This window comes from Caretta caretta, chromosome 7, assembly GCF_965140235.1.
Source record: "Caretta caretta isolate rCarCar2 chromosome 7, rCarCar1.hap1, whole genome shotgun sequence".
NCBI classification, from domain to species: Eukaryota; Metazoa; Chordata; order Testudines; family Cheloniidae; genus Caretta; species Caretta caretta.
This window is the reverse complement of record NC_134212.1, coordinates 58704676-58725767: the sequence shown is the minus strand read 5'-3', so window position 1 is coordinate 58725767 and position 21092 is coordinate 58704676. Positions and strand designations below refer to the sequence as shown.

General features: G+C 46.8%; 1 protein-coding gene across 1 annotated transcript in view; it reads left to right on the top strand.

The window, feature by feature from the left end:
* The window catches only part of FRMPD2 (FERM and PDZ domain containing 2), a 129522-nt gene that overhangs the window by 60948 nt on the left and 47482 nt on the right, over positions 1 to 21092 (top strand). The window contains exons 18-29 of the mRNA XM_048858767.2: positions 784 to 887; positions 2689 to 2787; positions 4963 to 5070; positions 5194 to 5310; positions 6728 to 6963; positions 8808 to 8912; positions 10528 to 10621; positions 11106 to 11191; positions 11362 to 11509; positions 14950 to 15164; positions 18676 to 18774; positions 20487 to 20851. Coding sequence (XP_048714724.1) covers positions 784 to 887; positions 2689 to 2787; positions 4963 to 5070; positions 5194 to 5310; positions 6728 to 6963; positions 8808 to 8912; positions 10528 to 10621; positions 11106 to 11191; positions 11362 to 11509; positions 14950 to 15164; positions 18676 to 18774; positions 20487 to 20851 — 1776 coding nt within the window. The remainder of the gene's footprint in view (positions 1 to 783; positions 888 to 2688; positions 2788 to 4962; positions 5071 to 5193; positions 5311 to 6727; positions 6964 to 8807; positions 8913 to 10527; positions 10622 to 11105; positions 11192 to 11361; positions 11510 to 14949; positions 15165 to 18675; positions 18775 to 20486; positions 20852 to 21092) is intronic.

Genomic DNA, 21092 nt, shown 5'->3' with positions numbered 1-21092 from the left:
CATTCCAGGGTAACAGAGTCCCACCAGACAAACTGTCTGTATGCTGTTTCAGGCAGTCTTCCATTCTGACTTGAGGTTCGGTATCATTTTCCCAGTGGCTGGTAAGGGAACCCAGGCCTGCCTGCTACTAAGGGTTCCAGCCCAGGGACCATATATGTAGCAATCCAGATCTCAGACCCTGTTGCTCTTTCCCCAGACCCCTTCTATCCCAACTGTCTATCTCCTTGCCTATCTCTGGGAGCTTCCTCTGCTTCCCTTCTTGGCCTTTCGCAGGACCCCCCAGTCCAGGGCAGGACCCCAGGGTGTACTCTCCCATGGATCTTCTTCTTGTCCCTGGCCAGTTCCCTTTCCATCTAGGGAGTGACTGCAGATCTCCTTCCTGCTCTCACTTCCTGGCTTTACACTCCTAGCCCAGCTCCTCCCCGGGCTGGGCTTTACCTGCCATTCAAGCTTAGCAATTCCTGGTTCCCCTCCAGGTGCAGCATCCAAGGTTAACTGGCTGCTTCGGGCCAACATTAACTCGCTCAGGGCTTGTGTGGGGTGGACACCCCATAGCAGTCCTTTAATGAGCGGTTGAGTAGTGGATATCAATTGAAAGCTAATGCCAGCCAGACTAAGCCCAGCCTTCTCTGATAAGGAGATCTAGTGGCCTGAGCATATGTCCGGAGCCAGGAATTTCTCTGTTCCCATCTTGGCTCTGACCTGCTTTGGAAAGTTTTTTGAAGATGGAGAGTGCTGCTGTCTATTTGTTACATTAATGTCAGTCTTCTTTGTTGCTTCTAGCTCTTACTCTGGATTGTCCCAGTCAGAAGTACACATTAGTTTAAATGAAAAACAACGAAGCTATGACTATCTCTCTATCCATTCAACTCCGAATACAGCCCGCAGTGAGTATGCTAGATTGTGATGCACTCGGAGTTCAGCAGTGATCTGAAAAGGAAACATAACAACTGGCACCATGGGGCTCAAGGTTCATCGCATCTCAATGATAGCAGATCAGATATACTCACTTTACAATGTAAAAGATCGTTGTTCTCACACCCAGGCCTGCAAATTAACCCTGGGCTCAGCGACTCAAGCTGGGTTCTTTATTTCCCCTTCATTGACACTAGTAATAAGGGCCCGGCAGACCAAGCTATTCTTCCAGTGATGCCCCATTGTCTTCAGTGAGGTTGCTTAGCTGTATCTAAAGGCCTGACATGAGGCAGCACAGGTGTTAGTGAGAGCGGAATTTGGCCTTCCAATGGAAATATAACAACATTTCTGTAGTTGATGCACGAGGTCGCAGAGAACGCAGCTCCCCCTTCTATGCCTGTGCTGGCACTGCAGGAGTAAAAAGCCGTAGAAACCGATGTTAGACACTGAAATCAGCAGCTCTGGCTCTCTCACATGCCAGGGCAGATCTGATGAAGACGAAGCTGTCATTTTTACACAGCCTCTTTTCAGAGCAGAGCCACATTTTCAATGTCCACATTGCAGTAAGTGACGTGGTATGACGGATGACTCCAACCAAAAAGCCATTGCCACAACTGGTGCTGTTTGGATCCCATGACAGCACCGGCCTCCTCAGCCGGCAGGAAGGGCATGGAGATGAAGGCCCCGATTTGAGAAAGCGCTTTGGCGTTTCTGCACTCGGCATGGCAATGCCTAACTAATTTAGAAGCCGACATCTCATTTTCAACAGGGATGGCAGCCAAAATCCCATTGACAATTGATGGGACTTTGGCTGCTAAATCTGCTAGGTGTTGCAATGCTGAGTGTAGAAAAACCTAAATGACAGGTTTAGAGTAGCAGCCGTGTTAGTCTGTATCTGCAAAAAGAACAGGAGTACTTGTGGCACCTTAGAGACTAACAAATTTATTAGAGCATAAGCTTTCGTGGGCTACGGCCGACTTCATCGGATGCATAGAATGGAACATATAGTAAGAAGATATATATATATACACATATACATACAGAGAAGGTGGAAGTTGCCATACAAACTGTAAGAGGCTAATTAATTAAGATGAGCTATTATCAGCAGGAGAAAAAACTTTTGTAGTGATAATCAGCCATCTTGATTACCCACGAAAGCTTATGCTCTAATAAATATGTTAGTCTCTAAGGTGCCACAAGTATTCCTGTTCTTTTTGCAAAACCTAAATGTCTTTTATGACCGCAGGCCTTAGGCATAGTGGGATTTGGATACTTAATTCCCATAAACTCCTTTAAAGATCCCAGCCTGGCCCAGCCCCCTTACTGCTATTTATTCTTTGTATTATCATAGCACCAGTCATGGACCAGGCCCCCACTGTGCCAGGCACTGTACATTTTTAGGTGTATTTCAGTAGCGCCTAGGAGCCCCAGTCATGGACTGGGACATCTTGTGCTGTACAAACCCAGAACAAAAGGTGGTCCCTGACTGTCTAAATAGAAGTGGTCCCTCCAAGTGAGGGGAAATATGCATAGGTGGGACATTGTCGGGGAAGCTTGCACTGTAGTGCTTACCCGTTCTGTAGATACATACAGGATGCCAGTCTCCAGGGCTCTCCATCTAGCACCTCTCATCTGCAGCATATTAATGTAAAAAAGGGAATAATGATGTTGAAATTAAGCATCTTAACTTCTAAACACCCGAATGGTCAAAGAATGTCATGTCCTCCCCTTGTCTGCACTTGTCTGTTTATTCCAGCTGTTTTGTTTCTGCAGTCCCAGGTTCCCCAATCAGTCAAAGAGAGAATATGCTGGCTGGATTAGAAAGAGAAATCATTTGTGTCACTTTAAAACGAGATCCTAAAAATGGCTTTGGTGAGTAAGGGGTATGAATGGTATGTTTGTTACCAGGACTGTCCGAGCATGTATATAGGCCTTTAGATTCTTTCTTTCTTTCTTTCTTTCTTTCTTTCTTTCTTTCTTTCTTTCTTTCTTTCTTTCTTTCAATACAGTTTTTAGACATCTATTTAGAAAAATAAATCTGGTGAACAAGATAAGCTGTTTCCAGGTTGGGTATCAGCAGTTACAGAAACGTTGCAATTTGTCTCTATCCAAAGATATTTGCTATGTGAAATTGGGCAAGTTGGTAGCTTCCTTGATCTTGCTGATCCCATGTGACTGCCAACTTTTGCATAGCACTTTGAGGTCTACAGGTTAAAAATGGCAAAGCATCATTATTTAGCCACTGTTTTTCAGCAGGTGTAACCAACACACAGAAGTTTGTGGTGGACTAATGGGGTAGGCATTGGGTGTAGAATCAAAAGTGCTAGGTTCTGGACAGACATCTGTCACCTAGGAAATGTGATTTTTTTTTGTTTGTTTAGCACTTTATACCAACATGTGACATGAATGCATGCATTGTGCAGTTATATAAGTAGCTTACATAGCTGCATAGTGACTATGCAACCTTAACGTGGATATTATCTGACTTTTAAATGCCTGACTGTACAACCTTAATATTATATTATGTAACACACTGGCAAACTGTGTGCTGCATCCACTATTAGTTATTGTCCCACTAGAGGATAGCAGCCTACTACTGCAGACAGCTAACACAGTTACTCTTTGAAGTCTTAAGTGACAGAGATCTGTACTGAAAGTTCTGGGTTCAAAACCAGCTGACAACCCATGTGGGGAGTTCTTAGAGTATGTACAGAATTATTATTTAGAGCTAAGCCCAAAACTAAACCCTGGATCCAAACAAACTTGAATCTTGCGAAAGGTCTGGTCTGGATCCAGTGTGTGGTCTAGTGGTTAGAGCACTGGCCTGGGACTCAGGAGATCTGGGTTTTATTCCCAGCTGTACCAAGGGGCTGCAATCGCTACCTGGCTGCTTGCTGGCTCTGGCCACTTCTTCTGTGGCTCTGCTCCCGCTCCCCATGCTGCTGCCCAAAGGAAGTGAGAGCTAGGTCCAGGAGGCAGCAGTAGCGCCGAGGAAACGGATGGAGCCAGTGGGCCAGCAGTCAGTAATCTGTCCCCATCCTGCGCATGTCCTGGAGGTGCTTCCTCTGCCATTGCCCGGATCCCATTCCCCATGCTGCTGCTTGCAGTGAGAGCATGGCGGAAGGATGAGCACCTCCAGGGAGGCACAACCCACCTAGACTTTTCCTGCAACCCACTGATGGGTTTGGGAAACACTGGCTTCTATGACTTGGGAGCATGGCTCTTCATGGCCCTGATTCAGGAAAGCACCCCTATTCGGGAAGGGCACCTAAGCACTTGCCGCTAAAGTCAGTGGGTCATAAGTTTGATTGATAAAGGTAATAGAGTTGATGTAATGTACATAGATTTCTGTAAGGCAAGATTGATTTGGTATTGCCTGACATTTTGATGAAAAAAACTAGAATGATATCAAATTAACATAGCAGATATTAAATGGATTAAACACTGGGTAACTGATAGGTCTCAAAATGTAACTGTAAATGGTGAATCATCATTGAATGGATCTGTTTCCAGTGGGGTCCCCCAGGGATTGGTCCAGTGGGGAACAAATATTTAATAATCAGCTCTTCAGTCTTTAACAGAGAAAGGTCTAACACGAGTCAACAGCTAGAAATTGAAGCTAGACAAATTCAGACTGGAAATAAGGTGTAAATTTTTAACAGTGAGAGTAATTCACCATTGGAGCAATCTCCACCACTGACAAATTTTAAATGGAGATTGGGTGTTTTTCTAAAAGATCTGTTCTAGGAATGAATTTGGGGCAGTTCTCTGGCCTGTGTTATACAGGTGATCAGACCGGATGATCACAGTGGTTCCTTCTAGCTTTAGAATATATGAATCTATGGGGAAAAAAAGTGCATACTTAAAGTTAAATGTAAACTGAAGTGCTTCCCGAACCAGGGCTTCGATGAGGCAAAATCAAAGAGCTCCATTCCCCAGAGTATGCAGATAACTTATGGCAATGGAAAAGATGCTTTTGTTCTCCTAAGGTTCATTTTTCTAATAATACCAGCTTTTCCAACTTCTCATGCTATCTCATTTTTGCAGGTTTCGTAATTATTGGAGGAGAAAATGTGGGGAAATTAGACCTCGGAATATTTATCGCATCAATTATCCCTGGGGGACCTGCAGACAGAGCTGGGCATATCAAACCAGGTCACTGTCCCCAGTTTTTAATTAGAATTCAAATGCTTTCATGGTTTAAAATGAACTGATCTGGCCTTATTTCCCCCCCCTCTCCCCCCCCCCCGATATGTTTTGTTTTAATCCTGTTCTTAGGGGGACGACTCATCTCCGTGAATAATGTTAGCCTCGAAGGTGCTTCTTTTAATACAGCGGTTAAAATTATACAGAATTCTCCTGATGATGTGGAACTGATCATCTCTCAACCCAAAGGTACAATAGGGCTTGGGAGGTGAATGGTTTTATGGGCCATGGGAGTGATTGGCTCAGGGCACTGGTAATGGGATACCTTTGGAGGCTTTTGCCTCTAAACTGCAGGTTATAATTCAGCCCAGGTCGGTAGTGAGTGCACGTGACCAAAAGTAGATACCCTGTCCAGCTGTCCAGCAGTCACTGTGAAATGAGCTGATGCTCGAAGGACCTGAGCCTGGGAACTTGTCCATTGACTTCTATGGACTCAGCATTGATCCCACTGTCCAGTTCTTAGTCAGCAGGTGTCCATCTCGCAAACCACCCGTCTCAAGTGGCCAAGAAATGAATGTGCTATAGAGATGGTTACAAGCAGCAGATTAAAACTAATGAGGGCCCAGATGCACCATACTTTGCATTCCCAGAAAACATCAGTCCCCCCCCATAGATACCTTAAACTACATCCTCCAGGTCTCTGACTCATCCTCTTTGGCTCTCCTCCATCTAATGGATCTTTCCCTCTCAGCATTCCCATAAGGTCTTGATGTCTCATAGAGTAACTGCTGCATCAGGCGTGGATCCCAGCGTCCAGGTACTCAGGAGCTCATATACCAAGGTGAAGGGCACAGTATAAGAGCCTGAATAGAGGAGAGTAGAAAGTTCCTCTCTTAATCCACTCTTGGTGCTCCCTCTAGGGCAGTGTTGAGGCACACTGGAAGGGCCCTGTTGTAAAGCTTACACGGTTGCTACCGGCTGTGTGCTTTACCTGTTCTGTGGCTATAAGGAGATTGAGACCCTGATGCTGTCAGACCAGCAATCAGTTCACTCAAAAGTGGAAAAAACCCAACAACAACAAAATTTTGGACATGTGAAATCATAAAATCCTAAAGATGTTCTGATATCTGCATTGGTTAAGAAAAGGTGCTTATCTTCAGCAACTACAGTATTTAATAAATAGTGATTGTATCAAAAAAGATGATAGGGATAAGAAATGTTTATAGCTTGTTAAAGCAGTTGCATTATCAATCAAAATAATTAAGACTGAAATGTGATTTCCCTCAGAAACCCCATCCACTCTTGCCCCTTTCAGGAGCTAATACATTTCTTAAAAATTCTTTTTGTGCTAAAAGTTTCCATGCTCCATCTTAGTGCAAGGACAAGGCTTATTCTATCTAAAGTTTCAGCAAAATAGTCTCTGAAATTTTTGAGTCCTGCAAGGGTGAAATGAATACATGTGCCCCACATTTTCTAAGCAGAAATGCTTATCTCCACAATGGCTGTATCAATATTACTCAAACTTAGCTTGTTTTGTAGATCTCGTTGAGATTTCAGGACCTAGCCACTTTTGAAGTTAACTATTCCTCCTGTGCCAATACATAATAATATATTTCTCTCCAGATTTTTGCAGCTGGCAATGTTTGTTTTTGTTCTGTTTTCATAGACATATCTGAAGAAGGACTGAATGAGGAGAAGAATTTGTCAAGAAAAAACAGCACTAGTGGGTCTGAGATCTCTTGTGCAGACAGTGGAAGAAAAAGGATTCAAGACTGTCATACAGCACCTTCCAAAGAACAAGTCATAAATACGGATGAACTCAAGAAGGTTCTTTCTTGGAATTTAGCACCAAAATTGGGTCCCAAGATTCCTGTTCTTTCAGTTGACAGCTTGGATATGGAGGTAACCACAGTTTTGCTACTGCTCAGCTGTGACACTACGTCAAATAAAGAATCATAGAAATGTTAGTGGAAGGATCCATCCCCTTGCACAAAGGCAGGATTAAGTAAACCTAGATCATCTCTGACAGGTGTTTTTCTAACCTGTTCTTAATAACCTCCAATGATAGCGATTCCACAACTTCCTCAGGTGACCTGTGCCAGTGCTTAGCAAGCGTTATAGTTAGGAAGTTTTTCCTAACACCTAACCTACATTTTTCTTGCTGCAAACTAAGCTGATTCCTTCTTATCCTACTGTGACGCTTCCCAGGGGTACCCAGAGTTGTGAGGCACCTCGCTACCACTTGCCCTTAGCATGAGGAAGCCCTGTCTTTGCGTGCCATGAATCAGATCCCTGACTTCAGCGGCCACGGGCAACACAAGCACTCCACTCTAGGCCTCATAGGCCCTGCTGTCACTCTACAGGTTCGCGATACGCACACTCCAACACTTGAGCCTGCCGAGCATCTCCCTGAAGTGTCCAACCCTAGGTCCACTGGACACTCACAATATTTGCGGATTTGCTGCTTCCAAAGGAACAATACACCCCAGCATACCAGTTCCACCTCAGATCACCGCTCCACTTAACACATAGCACTTAGTGAAATCAAGTATAAGTTTCTTTAACAAAGCATGGAGATTCAAGTAATAGCAAGTAGACGTATTAGAAACAAATGGTTACATATAAACCAAAATCATAACACACGTTCTAGAACCTAGATTTAATTAACAAGATATTCTCATGTCTGTAGAGTATTGTTCACCCAAAATCTTTGCAGCATTTTAGATCCAGGTTTGGCTGTGACCCTCCTTTCGTGAGACAGACATGCTGTCAGCTTGCCTCCTAGGTGAAGGACTCAGTGTGTTTCCTTACACTCCAAGATATACGAGAACAATCCTTTGTCTTTATTCATAAACAGGACACCCGCTGCTGTTTGTATCGTCTTGTCAATTTCACAATCTCTCATTTCATCACTTGCTCAGTATGCAAATAGGCATACATTATGAGGCATACAATACACAAGTGGATAGGCAGGGAGACAGGTGTCTGTTACCTCCTGCCTGAAAGGAACATTTCCAAGGTACATCACCTCCTGGTGACCTGCCTTAACTCAAAGACCTTGAGAACATATTTTCGTTATCGATACATAATTCCTTAAATATTATCCACACATACATTTTGCAACGATTATGATGACCAGTAGGCTACTGGCTCTCGGTAGACACTTCACATGCCACCCCTCAGTGCACTCTTGTGCATATATCTGACCCAGGGGATCCCTGTAAAACCTATGCACCCCTTGTGCTTTCTGCCCGTTGGCCCTGGGTCAAAAAATGAGGGGGAAATATCAAGGGAAAATTTTGCTTAAAAATCTTCTGATTTTGTTTATTAAAGTTTTGAACTGGGGAAATATTGGCCAAGTCTAAAGCTGGTCAAAAATCGGGGAGGGGGAGGGAAGGTTGCACAAAAATGTTGTTGGTTTTTTTTTTCTATTTTTTCTGTGAAAATGTCAAGATTTTGATTCACATTTTTCAGAAAATTTCAACCAGCTCTAGAAAACCAGGCAGAAAATCTGATGGTTCTAGCCTTGAATGACCTCCCCATCTGTCTGTAGCTTACATGTTTTGAGCCACCTTTTTCTGTGAGTGACGCTGGTGTAAATTTGGAGGAATGCTGTGGATATAAGTGGTGTTACTCTGGATTTACGCTGGCGTAAATGAGAGCATGATTGAGCCTTTCACTTCTGCTGGAATATTTTTCGTGATCTCCCGTGTAACAGTCTCATTCGTGTTTCTATTTTGAGACAGGAAGCCAACTCCTCCCACTTTCCATCGTCTGCCGAAAGCAATTCAGATGAAATCTATTCTGTGGAGTTGGTTAAAGAAGGCGGGACTCTTGGAATCAGTGTGACTGCAAGTACAATTGTTGATCGTACAATGCACCCTTAACACTGTGGCGTTACCCAGTCCACATGGCATAGTGCAGCTCTAGAGGAAGATGGTACTGATAGCGATACCCAGCACATGAATTTCAGCCTGAGATCCCAGTGCTTGATGAAGTGATTATAAACCATGGGTTCTAGTCATCCCGATTCTCGCCATCAGAACACGGGCTGAGGGGCTGCAGTGTCAGAAAGTCAGCCTGGATAAAGGTCACAGCAGCATAAGCACTCTGAAACCCTAATGCAGCTGAAGGCTTGAAAGTGTCAGGGTATGCCAGGGAGGGGCCTGGCCAATACATCTGGGAAATGCACCAATTCAGAGTATTCCCTAGACAGTGTCTGCTAGTGGGGCTACCATGGGGTCTCAGCGGGAATGTAATGTTTCCTTCCCTAGTTCAGAAGCTCCAGGGTGGGCAGAAATGGCCATGCTGCATGTTACTTCACTGGGAGATAATACCCCCTACTGCATCAGGGGAATTAATCGGTCGTCCACATAGATCCAAGGATCACTTCACCTGCCACTGAAATGCAGCTGCCACTGGGGTGGAAAACAACAGCCATTTAACAGTGTGTCATAGATTTCATAGAGTTTAAGGCCAGAAGGGACCACTGTGATACAGAAGCAGATTAGGGGTTTGTAGGGCCCTGAGCCAGAGCAAGTGGAGGCCCTTCCCCACCACTTCTGCCTGCAGTCCCCTCCCCTCCTCCCAGCACTCCTGATGGGTTGGGGTTTGGCCCACCCTCTGCCTGGCACTCCTGCCAGGGAGTGGAGTTGGGGCGCGGGGGCTTACCCTGCTCCCCAGCAGGAGCGCCAGGTGGGCAGAGTGGGTCGGGTTGTGGGGGCGCCCCAATTGACATGGACCCGGTTGACCTAGTGGCTAATCTGCCTCTGCTACGATCATCTAGTCTGACCTATGTATAACACAGGCCAGAGAATCCCATCCTGTGGCCTCTATACTTAGTGAGCCCAATAACTTGTGGCTAAAGTATATCTTCCAGAAAGGCATCTAGTCTTGTCCACTTGAAATTGCCTGGGGATGTGGTTTGGCAGAATGGAATTAAGCGAGTTTGGAATTTCCCCGGGGACTAACATCTCTATTCTTGTGGAAAGTGCCATAGGATTGTGAATGGCTCCAAGTGGTCAGGAGTCACAACTTTGTTTTTATGTTTCCTCTGAAACATTAATAGCTACTGTGTGCATTGCACAGATTTAGGGAGTTGGGGCTGTTAGCAGGCTTTGAGATGTAACCACATTCCCAGTGGCATGGGGAGTGTTTATGAATGAATATGATTAAACAATTGTGTGTAGCCTTATCGATCTTCACAGTGCTTTACAGAGAGAATAAGATATGACTGTTGCTTTGAGGAGCATGTTACAAACTAGGCACAAAGTGGGAGAGTAGTATCTGTTTCCAGTCCCCCCCTCCCAATTTTAAAAATATGTAATTTCTGAAGCCATTGTTGATTTCTGAAAAACTCTGTTTAGAATTTGCTTGGCAACATATCAAAATATGGCTTTGATTTTATCAAGGGAGGAGAAAACCATGCTCAGGCACTAAAGTAAATGATGGGCGAATATTTTGCAGGGTGGGATCAACACTAGCGTGCGTGATGGTGGAATATACGTGAAGTCAGTTATCCCCAGAGGACCAGCTGATAAGGATGGACAAATAAAAAAAGGTAGGGCATTTGACAGTACGATTCTGTGCTGCAGAACTAAATATTTGGCTCTGCGTTCTCTCTAGGGGTCTTTGAAATGTGTTAACCGTTACTGGTTGGAGGGGCAGACAGCTATGAACTTCCAGCTGTCTGGAATTCAGAATATGCAGTTCCTGTAGCTCACACTGGAAATACCTGGTGTCTTTTTGCAGATCAGGGAGCTCTACGTAACCACACATCTGACCAGTGGTTCTCAAATATATGTTCAGTGACTCCGCTCGTGAACATCTTTCAGTGTTGCTTTTGGTAACTAGGTTACATCAGTGCATAATTTGAAGGGTCTCTCAATACAAGGGCTATCTAGGAAGTACGGCAAACAGCAATAACAGTACGCAGTTGTAAAGCCTAACTCACCAAGGTCAGTCACAATTGGCAAAGTGCTAGTAGCTCATTCCTGTTCGATTAAAATGCCAAAGCGACTTGCCCCGATTGTTGTCTGCCTCAGGTGATCGGCTGCTGGAGGTGGACGGGATCAGCCTCTGTGGCATCACGCACAAGCAGGCTGTGGAATGCCTGAAGAAATCTGGCCAGGTTTGTAGAAGGGGAGATCTCAATGATAGAGCAAGGGGCTACTTCATGTGAGTCTGGGTGGCAGATCTGGGCCCAGGAACATTTATTTTCTGCTCTGTTGGTTGGAGAGAAATGAAAAGCCGATGCTGACTATGCAGAGTGTCAGGGGAACTTGTCCATCATCTTGCTAGGTTGTCAGGCTGCTTCTAGAAAGGGGACGTCACAAATCTGCAGAGCCGTGTCCAGCTGCTAAAGACAGAACGGACGAGAAATCTGTGATCGTTTCCTTGGCAATGCCCTTGTCAGCCGGTCCCAACGGTTACTCCTTTGCAACAGATGGTGAGTGATGATAAAGGCACCCGGGGTGTCTTCCTCCCACTTACTCATTCCCTTCTGTAAGAAGTGAATGGAAGATCATGTGAGATTTGCACTGGTCACAAAAAGATATGCCAGAATATTTCCTGCCGATTATACAGTGTAAATTACATACTGAATAAATAGAAGCATAACAGGTGATGCTAGTCTGTGACTTAAAATAAATTTGTTATTTCTGAAGCATTTTGGGTACAACTTAGATACACCAGCTAATTTACACCAGTGTAATCCTACTGAGGTCTGTAGAGTGACTCCTGGTGTAAGCAAGAGCAAAATCAGGCCTACCAGGTATTGTGAGTGGCACTTTTTGCTTTATCCCCTGGCTGAAGCACTACATGTGCACAGTTAATTGATCAAGGAACAATAACGGTTCCCTGTGAAGGGGTGCACCGGTCAGGATGGGGCAAACAGCCCCTTTCTCCTCCTCCACTGCATCCTCATGCCAGGGGCAGCCAGACGCTGCCATGAACATGAGGACAGAGTGGCCATGTTACTCTTGCCAGAGGAGGAGTGCCTGGGGTGGGGGTGTGGCCTATGATGCACTTACCCTGCCAGGAAACCAGAGGTGAGGAGAGCTGTTACTGCCCTTCTTTGATGGTCTAACAAGGGGTGGGCAAACTTTTTGGCCTGAGGGCCACATTGGGCAATAGAAATTGTATGGCGGGCCATGAGTGCTCAAAAAATTGGGGTTGGGGTGTGGGAGGGGGTGAGGGCTCTGGTTGGGGATGTGGGTTCTGGGGTGGGGCTGGGGATGAGGAGTTTGGGGTGTTAGGAGGGTGTGCCATTCTGGGATCAAGGGGTTTGGAGAGTGGGAGGGGGATCAGGGCTGGGGCAGGGGGTTGGGGTGGGGGAGAGACTCAGGGGTGCAGGCTCCGAGCGGCGCTTACCTCAAGCGGCTCCCGGAAGCAGTGACATGTCCCTTCTCCAGCTCCTAGGTGTGGAGCAGCCACCGACCCTCAGAGTGGGGTCATGCCATGGCTTCAAGGAGCCACGTGGTGTGGCCCTGACCTGCGCCCTGACTGGAGCACTGAAGGCCAAGCCGCGTGGTGCGGCCCCAATCTGCTGCCCCAGCAGAAACCCGTGGGCCGTAGTTAGCCCTCCTCTGGTCTAGCAGGTCCCTTTCTCTGTTCCCCCAGAAGCACTCAGTCCGCAGGGTGTCCCCACCCTCCGACTCCTTCACCTCCTTCCCAGCACCCCTCTTGATGCAAAAGCCAGGATTTAGCCCTATATGTCTCGGGAGGAGGACATGTCCCTCTGTCTAGCCTGGAAGAAAACAACAGGTCTGATTCTGCTCTCCACGGCCCTAGATGTACTCTAGTGCCCCCGCCGCCCCTTACTCCTGACTGATACTGGTGCAAGTGACATCTGATTTAGTCTCAGTAAATATACTATAAATCACTACTGGGGTCTGCGAAGTATTTACAGGGAGCCCAGACCAGGTGCAGATTCTGTCCTCATCTGCCCCAATGCACCGCTACAGACTAGGGGCCGAATGGCTAGGCAGCAGTTCTGCGGAAAAGGACCTAGGGGTGACAGTGGATGAGAAGCTGGATATGAGTCAGCAGTGTGCCCTTGTTGCCAAGAAGGCCAATGGCATTTTGGGATGTATAAGTAGGGGCATAGCGAGCAGATCGAGGGACGTGATCATTCCCCTCTATTCGACATTGGTGAGGCCTCATCTGGAGTACTGTGTCCAGTTTTGGGCCCCACACTACAAGAAGGATGTGGATAAATTGGAGAGAGTCCAGCGAAGGGCAACACAAATGATTAGGGGTCTAGAACACATGACTTATGAGGAGAGGCTGAGGGAGCTGGGATTGTTTAGTCTGCAGAAGAGAAGAATGAGGGGGGATTTGATAGCTGCTTTCAACTACCTGAAAGGGGGTTCCAAAGAGGATGGCTCTAGACTGTTCTCAATGGTAGCAGATGACAGAACGAGGAGTAATGGTCTCAAGTTGCAGTGGGGGAGGTTTAGATTGGATATTAGGAAAAACTTTTTCACTATGAGGGTGGTGAAACACTGGAATGCGTTACCTAGGGAGGTGGTAGAATCTCCTTCCTTAGAGGTTTTTAAGGTCAGGCTTGACAAAGCCCTGGCTGGGATGATTTAACTGGGAATTGGTCCTGCTTCGAGCAGGGGGTTGGACTAGATGACCTTCTGGGGTCCCTTCCAACCCTGATATTCTATGATTCTATGAATGTTCCTCTCAATCAGTGGTCATACACAGGTTCGGCTTTACTATACCTGGGGACGCACATGGTGGAACAGAATGCAGCTCTGACCCTCTGAACTGAGTCAACACTGCAGGGCTCACAGAGTTGAAAGGAATAAAAATATTATTTTGGTCATTACCGACAGCAGGCTGCCTCTGCTGCAAACCAGGTGCGGATCTGCTGAGGCAGAGGGCGTCGTATTTATGTAGGCACTTTTCAGAGCTGAACGGCACCTTATGGGATGTTTCAGAGTAACAGCTGTGTTAGTCTGTATTCGCAAAAAAAAAAGGAGTACTTGTGGCACCTTAGAGACTAACCAATTTATTTGAGCATAAGCTTTCGTGAGCTACAGCTCACTTCATCGGATGCATACTGTGGAAAGTGTAGAAGATCTTATTATATACACAGAAAGCATGAAAAAATACCTCCTCCCACCCCACTCTCCTGCTGGTAATAGCTTATCTAAAGTGATCACTCTCCTTACAATGTGTATGATAATCAAGTTGGGCCATTTCCTGCACAAATCCAGGTTTTCTCACCCCCCACCCCCAAACACACAAACTCACTCTCCTGCTGGTAATAGCTCATCTAAAGTGACCACTCTCCTTACAATGTGTATGATAATCAAGGTGGGCCATTTCCAACACAAATCCAGGTTTTCTCACCCCCTGCCCCCCCCACAAACTATTAAAAAAAAAAGCTATTACCAGCAGAAGAGTGAGTTTGTGTGTGGGGGAGGGCAGGGGGTGAGAAAACCTGGATTTGTGTTGGAAATGGCCCACCTTGATTATCATACACATTGTAAGGAGAGTGGTCACTTTAGATAAGCTATTACCAGCAGGAGAGTGAGTTTGTGGGGGGGGGGGTGCGGGGGGGTGAGAAAACCTGGATTTGTGCTGGAAATGGCCCAACTTGATTATCATACACATTGTAAGGAGAGTGATCACTTTAGATAAGCTATTACCAGCAGGAGAGTGGGGTGGGAGGAGGTATTTTTTCATGCTTTCTGTGTATATAATAAGATCTTCTACACTTTCCACAGTATGCATCCGATGAAGTGAGCTGTAGCTCACGAAAGCTTATGCTCAAATAAATTGGTTAGCCTCTAAGGTGCCACAAGCACTCCTTTTCTTTTTATGGGATGTGTGTGCCGTGGAGCACTCTCAGGTTCCTGTCCCTTGTTTGAACAGATAACATGTTTGAAGTCAAGCTGACGAAGAACTCCGGAGGCCTCGGCTTCAGTTTTCTGCAGATGGAAAGAGAGGCTTGTGAACACCTCGGAGGAGAGATTGTGAGGATCAAAAAACTGTTTCCAGGGCAGCCAGCTGAAGAGAATGGAGAGATTGAAGTCGGAGACGTCATTTTAGCTGTTAATGAGAAACCTATTCAAGGACTCTCGTATCAGGTACCAAGCAGGGCTCTGAATGGGCCTCCCTCTGTGTAACATATTAATTAAGTGTAAATGAAGTTTCACCCCACTATTTTATGCTTGCCCAAAGGGTTCAATACAATACTGAGTTTGGATAAAATCGTTATGCAGAATTTCCTTCACTATTTAATTTCCTTGCTCTCCACTATTGACATACAAAATCTGTTGGCAAACACACACCAGTTACTTACTGCAGTCTGTGTTGCTTTTAGATATGAGTTGACACGCTTTCCCCTTGGGTTCACGTGTGTTTTATAATGTCATGCTAAATACCAAGTGGCAGATTCTGGTCTCAGGTTGTAATGGTATAAAGTTGGAGTAACTCCTTTGTCTTGAATGGGCATTACTCCAGATTTACCCCAATAGGTTTAGATTTGGATCTCAGTTCTATCTTTATTGTTTATTTTTCAAAATATAATATTTTCTTTCCTTGTGAAATCACCTGATAGACCTACATGAATAAAACCATGGTTAATGAGGATGCCTATTGCTGAACAGGGTTGATGAGTAATGTTATGTAACTCTCTTATTGAAAGCATAGCAGTGTGGTTAAATAGTTAGAGCAAGGGACAGGGAGTTAGAAGATTTGCATTCGAAACGCAGTTCTGCCATTGATGCTTTATGTGACCATTAGCAAGTCACTTAAATTTTCCATGCAGTGGTTTCCCCATTTGTAAAATGAAGATAATAATATTTACATACTTCGAGCTTCTCTGATGGAGCGGGCTATATAACAGTATATTATTGTTTTACTCATATGCTATGTTAAAAAATGACCTTGTATAAATGACACCATAGAGTTCCGTATTCACCATGTTGCATTGGTTTCAAGTTCAGATTGGGTAAGGTGACATTTAAAAGTATGGTTTGAACAGCCAGCTGTGCAAACGCTACCTAGGATTTGAGAGTCCAACTGGGTCCCCTCCACTTTTGCATCATCGCCATAAGAAAGGGTTTGCAGGCCAAATTAGTCTTCCAGTGACACTTGAGGAAGCCCCAATTTCTTCAGATTATGTCCTCAGAAATAACTGTGTAGCCCAAGTGGGCTAACACTGGCGTCACTGAGGGCATAAACTGAAGGTAGTGAATGTAATCTGGCATACCCAATCTTCCCTGCCACTACTGTTGGCCAAGACGGAGAGAGTCCACCTTGACTCTCAGATCCCAGGCTGAGTTTGCACAACTGGCTGTAGGAAAAACCATAGTTTGACTAGCAAACGGGGAAGCTCTGACCCGGAAATCAGTGAGACACATGGAATATGGAACCCCAGCTGCCATATTCCATGGTAGAATCACACTTTAAAGCCTCTTCCATGGCTCTTCCAGTCCTCGTCCCTCTGAGAGCGAAGCATTCTGGGAGGGGGCAGCAAAGTGCTGACAGCCTGAGGGATCTCGAGGCATTCTGCCTTGTGTATGGAAGGGGGACTTTCTGGCAGTATGCTCTGTAGTTCCCCTTATTGCTGCCCCCAAAGTGCACATCCTGCCTGCTGCTGCTGACAACATGAGTATGTGAGGCTGCATTCCTGGCAGTCTGTCCGAGGCCCTCACAGTGCTCAGACAGGCCCCTCTTGCCAGTGCAAATATTCCCCTACATAACTAGAGAATAAGTTTGAAGGGGGAAAGTAGCGTTTTTCTCCTTTCTGCATTTCCAGTTTTTAGCCAGGGCAGGAAGTGGGAATGGCTCGAGGGAGGGGCTGTTCCCGCAACATCCTCAGTTTGGTTAGAAGCAGGCCGTACTAGAAATCCCCCAGGGGAAGCCTGCTCAGCTGAGCTTCAAAGATCATCCTAGCGTCTGGGGGGTTTGCCAATCCTTCTTGTATGATGATGTAACCTGTATTGTAGCATTAGAGCAAGCCTTCAATGGGCAGGAAAAGTGCTCCTGGGTCTTCACGCTATGTTTGTGGAGAAGGGTTTCTGGCAGTGCCCGCTGTGCAGTGGGCAAGGCTGGGGCTAAGATGTTCTGCGCTGGTTCCGGTGTTCTGTCCGCGTGCTGAATTCACATCCCCTCTGGTCAGTGGCCTCCCCATATCTGGCTAGATATCCTCTCCATACGCTGCTAGGGACAGATCGTCCCAGGCATGGGAAGGGCACAGGCAGAGGCAAACCCAGCAGATTCAGCACAGTTCCTCTGTGCGTGGAGAGGCAGAGTACAGAGAGCCCAGGCAGTGGGATTTCCCCCTATCTCCATGTACCAATCAGCACCACTCTGCAGAGGCCTCTACAGCAGGTCTGCAGAGGAAAAAAATGGTCTCATGGCCCATGGGCCTGAGAATACATAGGTCCAAAACCCACATGCAGCAGCTGTGGAAGCCGACTGTGGAGGGCTGCAGATGGATGTCATGCCTTGCCCCCGGCTTGAGGAAAAGTGTTCCCTCCCCTCTAGCTCCCTGTGTAATGTCCCTGTGCACAGCCCCTTTATTCAGTCTGAGCACAGAAATCAGGGTTTGGCCTTTTAGGTCGTTGTTCCTGTTGTTAGCACGGTGAAGAATTGCTGCGGCTGCTCAGTGCTGCTGTTGTGGGAACTCTGATGTCAGCTGTACGAGCAGAGAGTGCAGCTGGCCAATTCAGCAGAACCTCGATGTTGTTCATAAAGAAACGCCACAGGCTCGGTTCGGTGGCTAAGGCACCCGGCCAGGTTTATTGCCGATGAAGCACAGTGCTCGCCCACTGGCTCCGGGGTTACAGATACAATGGCACCCGCTCATCAGAGCACCAGGACGCTGTCCCCTGGTGAGTGCAAAGGTGCCCCTCCTATGACTTCTCCTTTTATACGCTGATACAAACAAGTTACGCATTACATTCCCAATGTGGTTAGTTACCACCCTTCTGCTTGTACCTGCTAGTTTGAACAAAACATCCTCAACCATGACCCTGTCATCCCATCCTTATCTTACGAGGGGCCAGTGTGTTCCTGTACCATCCCTTGGGAACTTGTTTCCATAGTTACTTGAGAACTCTTGGTGTCCTTGCACCATCCTCTGTGGTCAGGAATGTGCTTACTTGGTTAGCCAATACCTGGTGTGTTGTTATTTTGCCAAGGCCAGGCCTACTCTGGTTCATAGCCTTTGGTTTACACTGTTAGTTATGCCGAGGGCTCCAACAAGGCCTGCAGTTCCTACAGAAGGTACCAAATCAGGAGAAACCTTGTGGGTGGGGGCGGTGTTTGTGCCCAAGGGGTTTGTATTTTCAACTGAGTTATAGGTTACATGGTATATACCCCTTGTATGTAACTTACACCCGTCACTGCAACTGAAAGCAAAGAGCCATTGAATCCAGGTGGCCATTGGAAGGCCAAATCCTGAGCTAGTGTAAAAGGGCTAATTCTGCCTCCAGATGCATGTCCTAGAGCAGATTGTGGGCATTGAAGTGCTGCTGACTAGCGGCACAATTAACCTTGCTCCTTTAATCGTGAGCAGAGAAGGATTGGGCTGCAGCTTGGGGGCTGTATATTACCTTACCAGGCTAACAATATTTCCCCTCTGCATAGGATGTCCTGCACTTGCTGAGAGGAGCTCCTCAACAAGTCACGCTTCTTCTCTGCAGACCTCCGAAAGGTCTTCTTCCAGAAATAGACCAGAGTGCACTGGTAAGACAAGCCTTCTTAGTACTGCACTTGCATCCGTAGGCCTGGAAACGCTCACTGCAGCACTTGCTAGTGAGTCTCAAACAAGAAGGACATGGATTATTCCCCCCTCCATCAGGCAGCTCTGTTCTTTTCCCTTCCTTTCTGTCCTGGGGTGGTCCCCTGAGAGAACTTTCCAGCCTCAGCCACTGACCAAAACTACCAGGTTTTCTTAACCACTGCTGTGCTTTAGAATATATTATATTTACAATCAATAGCCAGTTTCCCTGCTTGCTTCTGGGGAAGGGATGTAGCAGAAGCCCATCCTACCTACTTCTGCCTTCCTCCAGGCCCTCCACTCTCTGTGCAGCACTTCCTTCCTGTGTGCTTATATAGTGCTAGGTGCTGGGGATACTTCCATCCAGTGAGCCCCTCAGCTGTCTCTCCACTCAGATAACTGGCCTGCTTTTTCAACTGCCCACCTTCAAAGCTCAGTTAATATAAACAAGTGGGGATTGGAGTGGCAGGGTGCTGACTCAGCCTGCCCTGGTACGCTCTCCCAACAACAAACCCTGCTCCCACAACTGAGCAGTGACTTTCTCAGTAGCCATAGTAATAAGAGGGGAACAGATCTGCCCCGCTGGTGTTTCTAGTCTAATCTTCTTGTGGCACTGCAGCACTGAGCCAGCGGGATGCCAAAGGGTGACGGCAGGGTTCTGGAGGGCTCTGGGGCAGAACTGTGGCATTCTAGCCGAGCCCAAACATTGCAAATGTTCTAAGCAGCAGTTTTCTGGGTGCTAATCCGGAGCTTTGAGTAGACTGGACCGTTATTGAGATTGGACATGAGATATTGAACCTTTGACCTCTAGGCTGCTAGTTAGTGAACTTCACGAAATGCCACCAGTGATCTCGGTCCAATTTTCTGTGTGCAGATGTCCACCTCTCAGAAACCACTGTCATGACTGGTACTGATTAACAGGGACAGCAGAAAGGCCAAAGTGTGAATGGGCTGAGGAGCCTGAACCTAATTTCCCTCCTGTGGTCTTGTCTACACTAGAGAAATTTGGTGCACCAGCCAAACTTCTCCTGCGCTGTACCACATCTCATGTCTACACATAAGCACTCCATTGGTGCACAGGCTTTTGGGTTAGACTTGATTCAGGCCAGGCTGACCACCTTGTGGTCCACCATCATGCCAGTCTTCACTGCCGCAGGGCCTGGGTGGATGGAGATCCCTGTTAGAATAGTCCCCATGGGATAAACAGACCCCGATACCACTGTCCTTCAGGGGCTGTCTGCTCTTTTTTCTTGCACAGGCGTCAAATTGGCGGGAAGCCGTTTACTGCTAACTGGAGATTGTCCACACACCAGAGGGCAGTGAAAGGGGGAGGAGAGTGGGGCCTGAAAATGTATCCTGCTGCTGCTCATACTGCATCTATTTGATGACGAGAACTTCCAGGCTAGTCTCCAGAGTGGGGAATCGGGTACCTCCCACTAACAATACTTTCACTGGGGAAAATATTTTCCATATCTCTCCTTCCCTGGAGATTCAGTGTTTTATAGTGTCTCAGAGGTATGCTTCCACCATGCCACCAGCACTGTGGTGTCCTGCATGGAGTGCCAGTTGATATTGGCTCTGCTGTGTTCCTCTTGGCCTGTAATAGAGGAAGATTGTGAAGGAGTGATGGGCAAGGGAGGCGAAGCTAGTTTAATCCCTCTCTCTGTCGTTTTGATAGACCCCAGTGCCTTCTCCGGTTAAGGAGTTTGGGACCGTGACACCAGCTACCCCAGAGCCCAGCCGTGGTGCTCATGTTGCTAGCGAGAGGGATAGTACCTCTCCAGAACTGGAAGACCATATGGATTCTGAAGCAGTGGCCTCTTGCGGTGACCCTCCGGAGGAGGAGAACTTGTCTCCTGAGGAGCAGGGCATGGAACCTTCCCAAGAGAAGCCATGTGACAGGCCTGGAGCCCACAGTGAGCACTCCTACAAGCACCTCTGGAAATGGCATCAGGAAGCCATTGCCTCTGAGACGTTCCTCTCTCTGGAGGAAGAGGTGATGCGGAACTGCTACTCGCCATGTGAGAGCGGAAGGGCTGAAAGGTAAGAAGGGCGGAGCTCCCCCCTGTGCTGCTTCCACTGGCCCTTAGAATTTTGCATCCAAGTGAAGTGCTGGGGGTTAAACACAAGGTTCTGTGCTTTTAACTGCTGTGTTAATTAACCAACATTTCCCCTTACCAGCTGTTCATGCCTGTCCCAGCCTGCTGTCTCCACCTTCTCCGGCCTCCTTCCTGGAACTGTGCAATAAGCTGTATTGTGAGAGAGTTGAATGAATAATGCATTA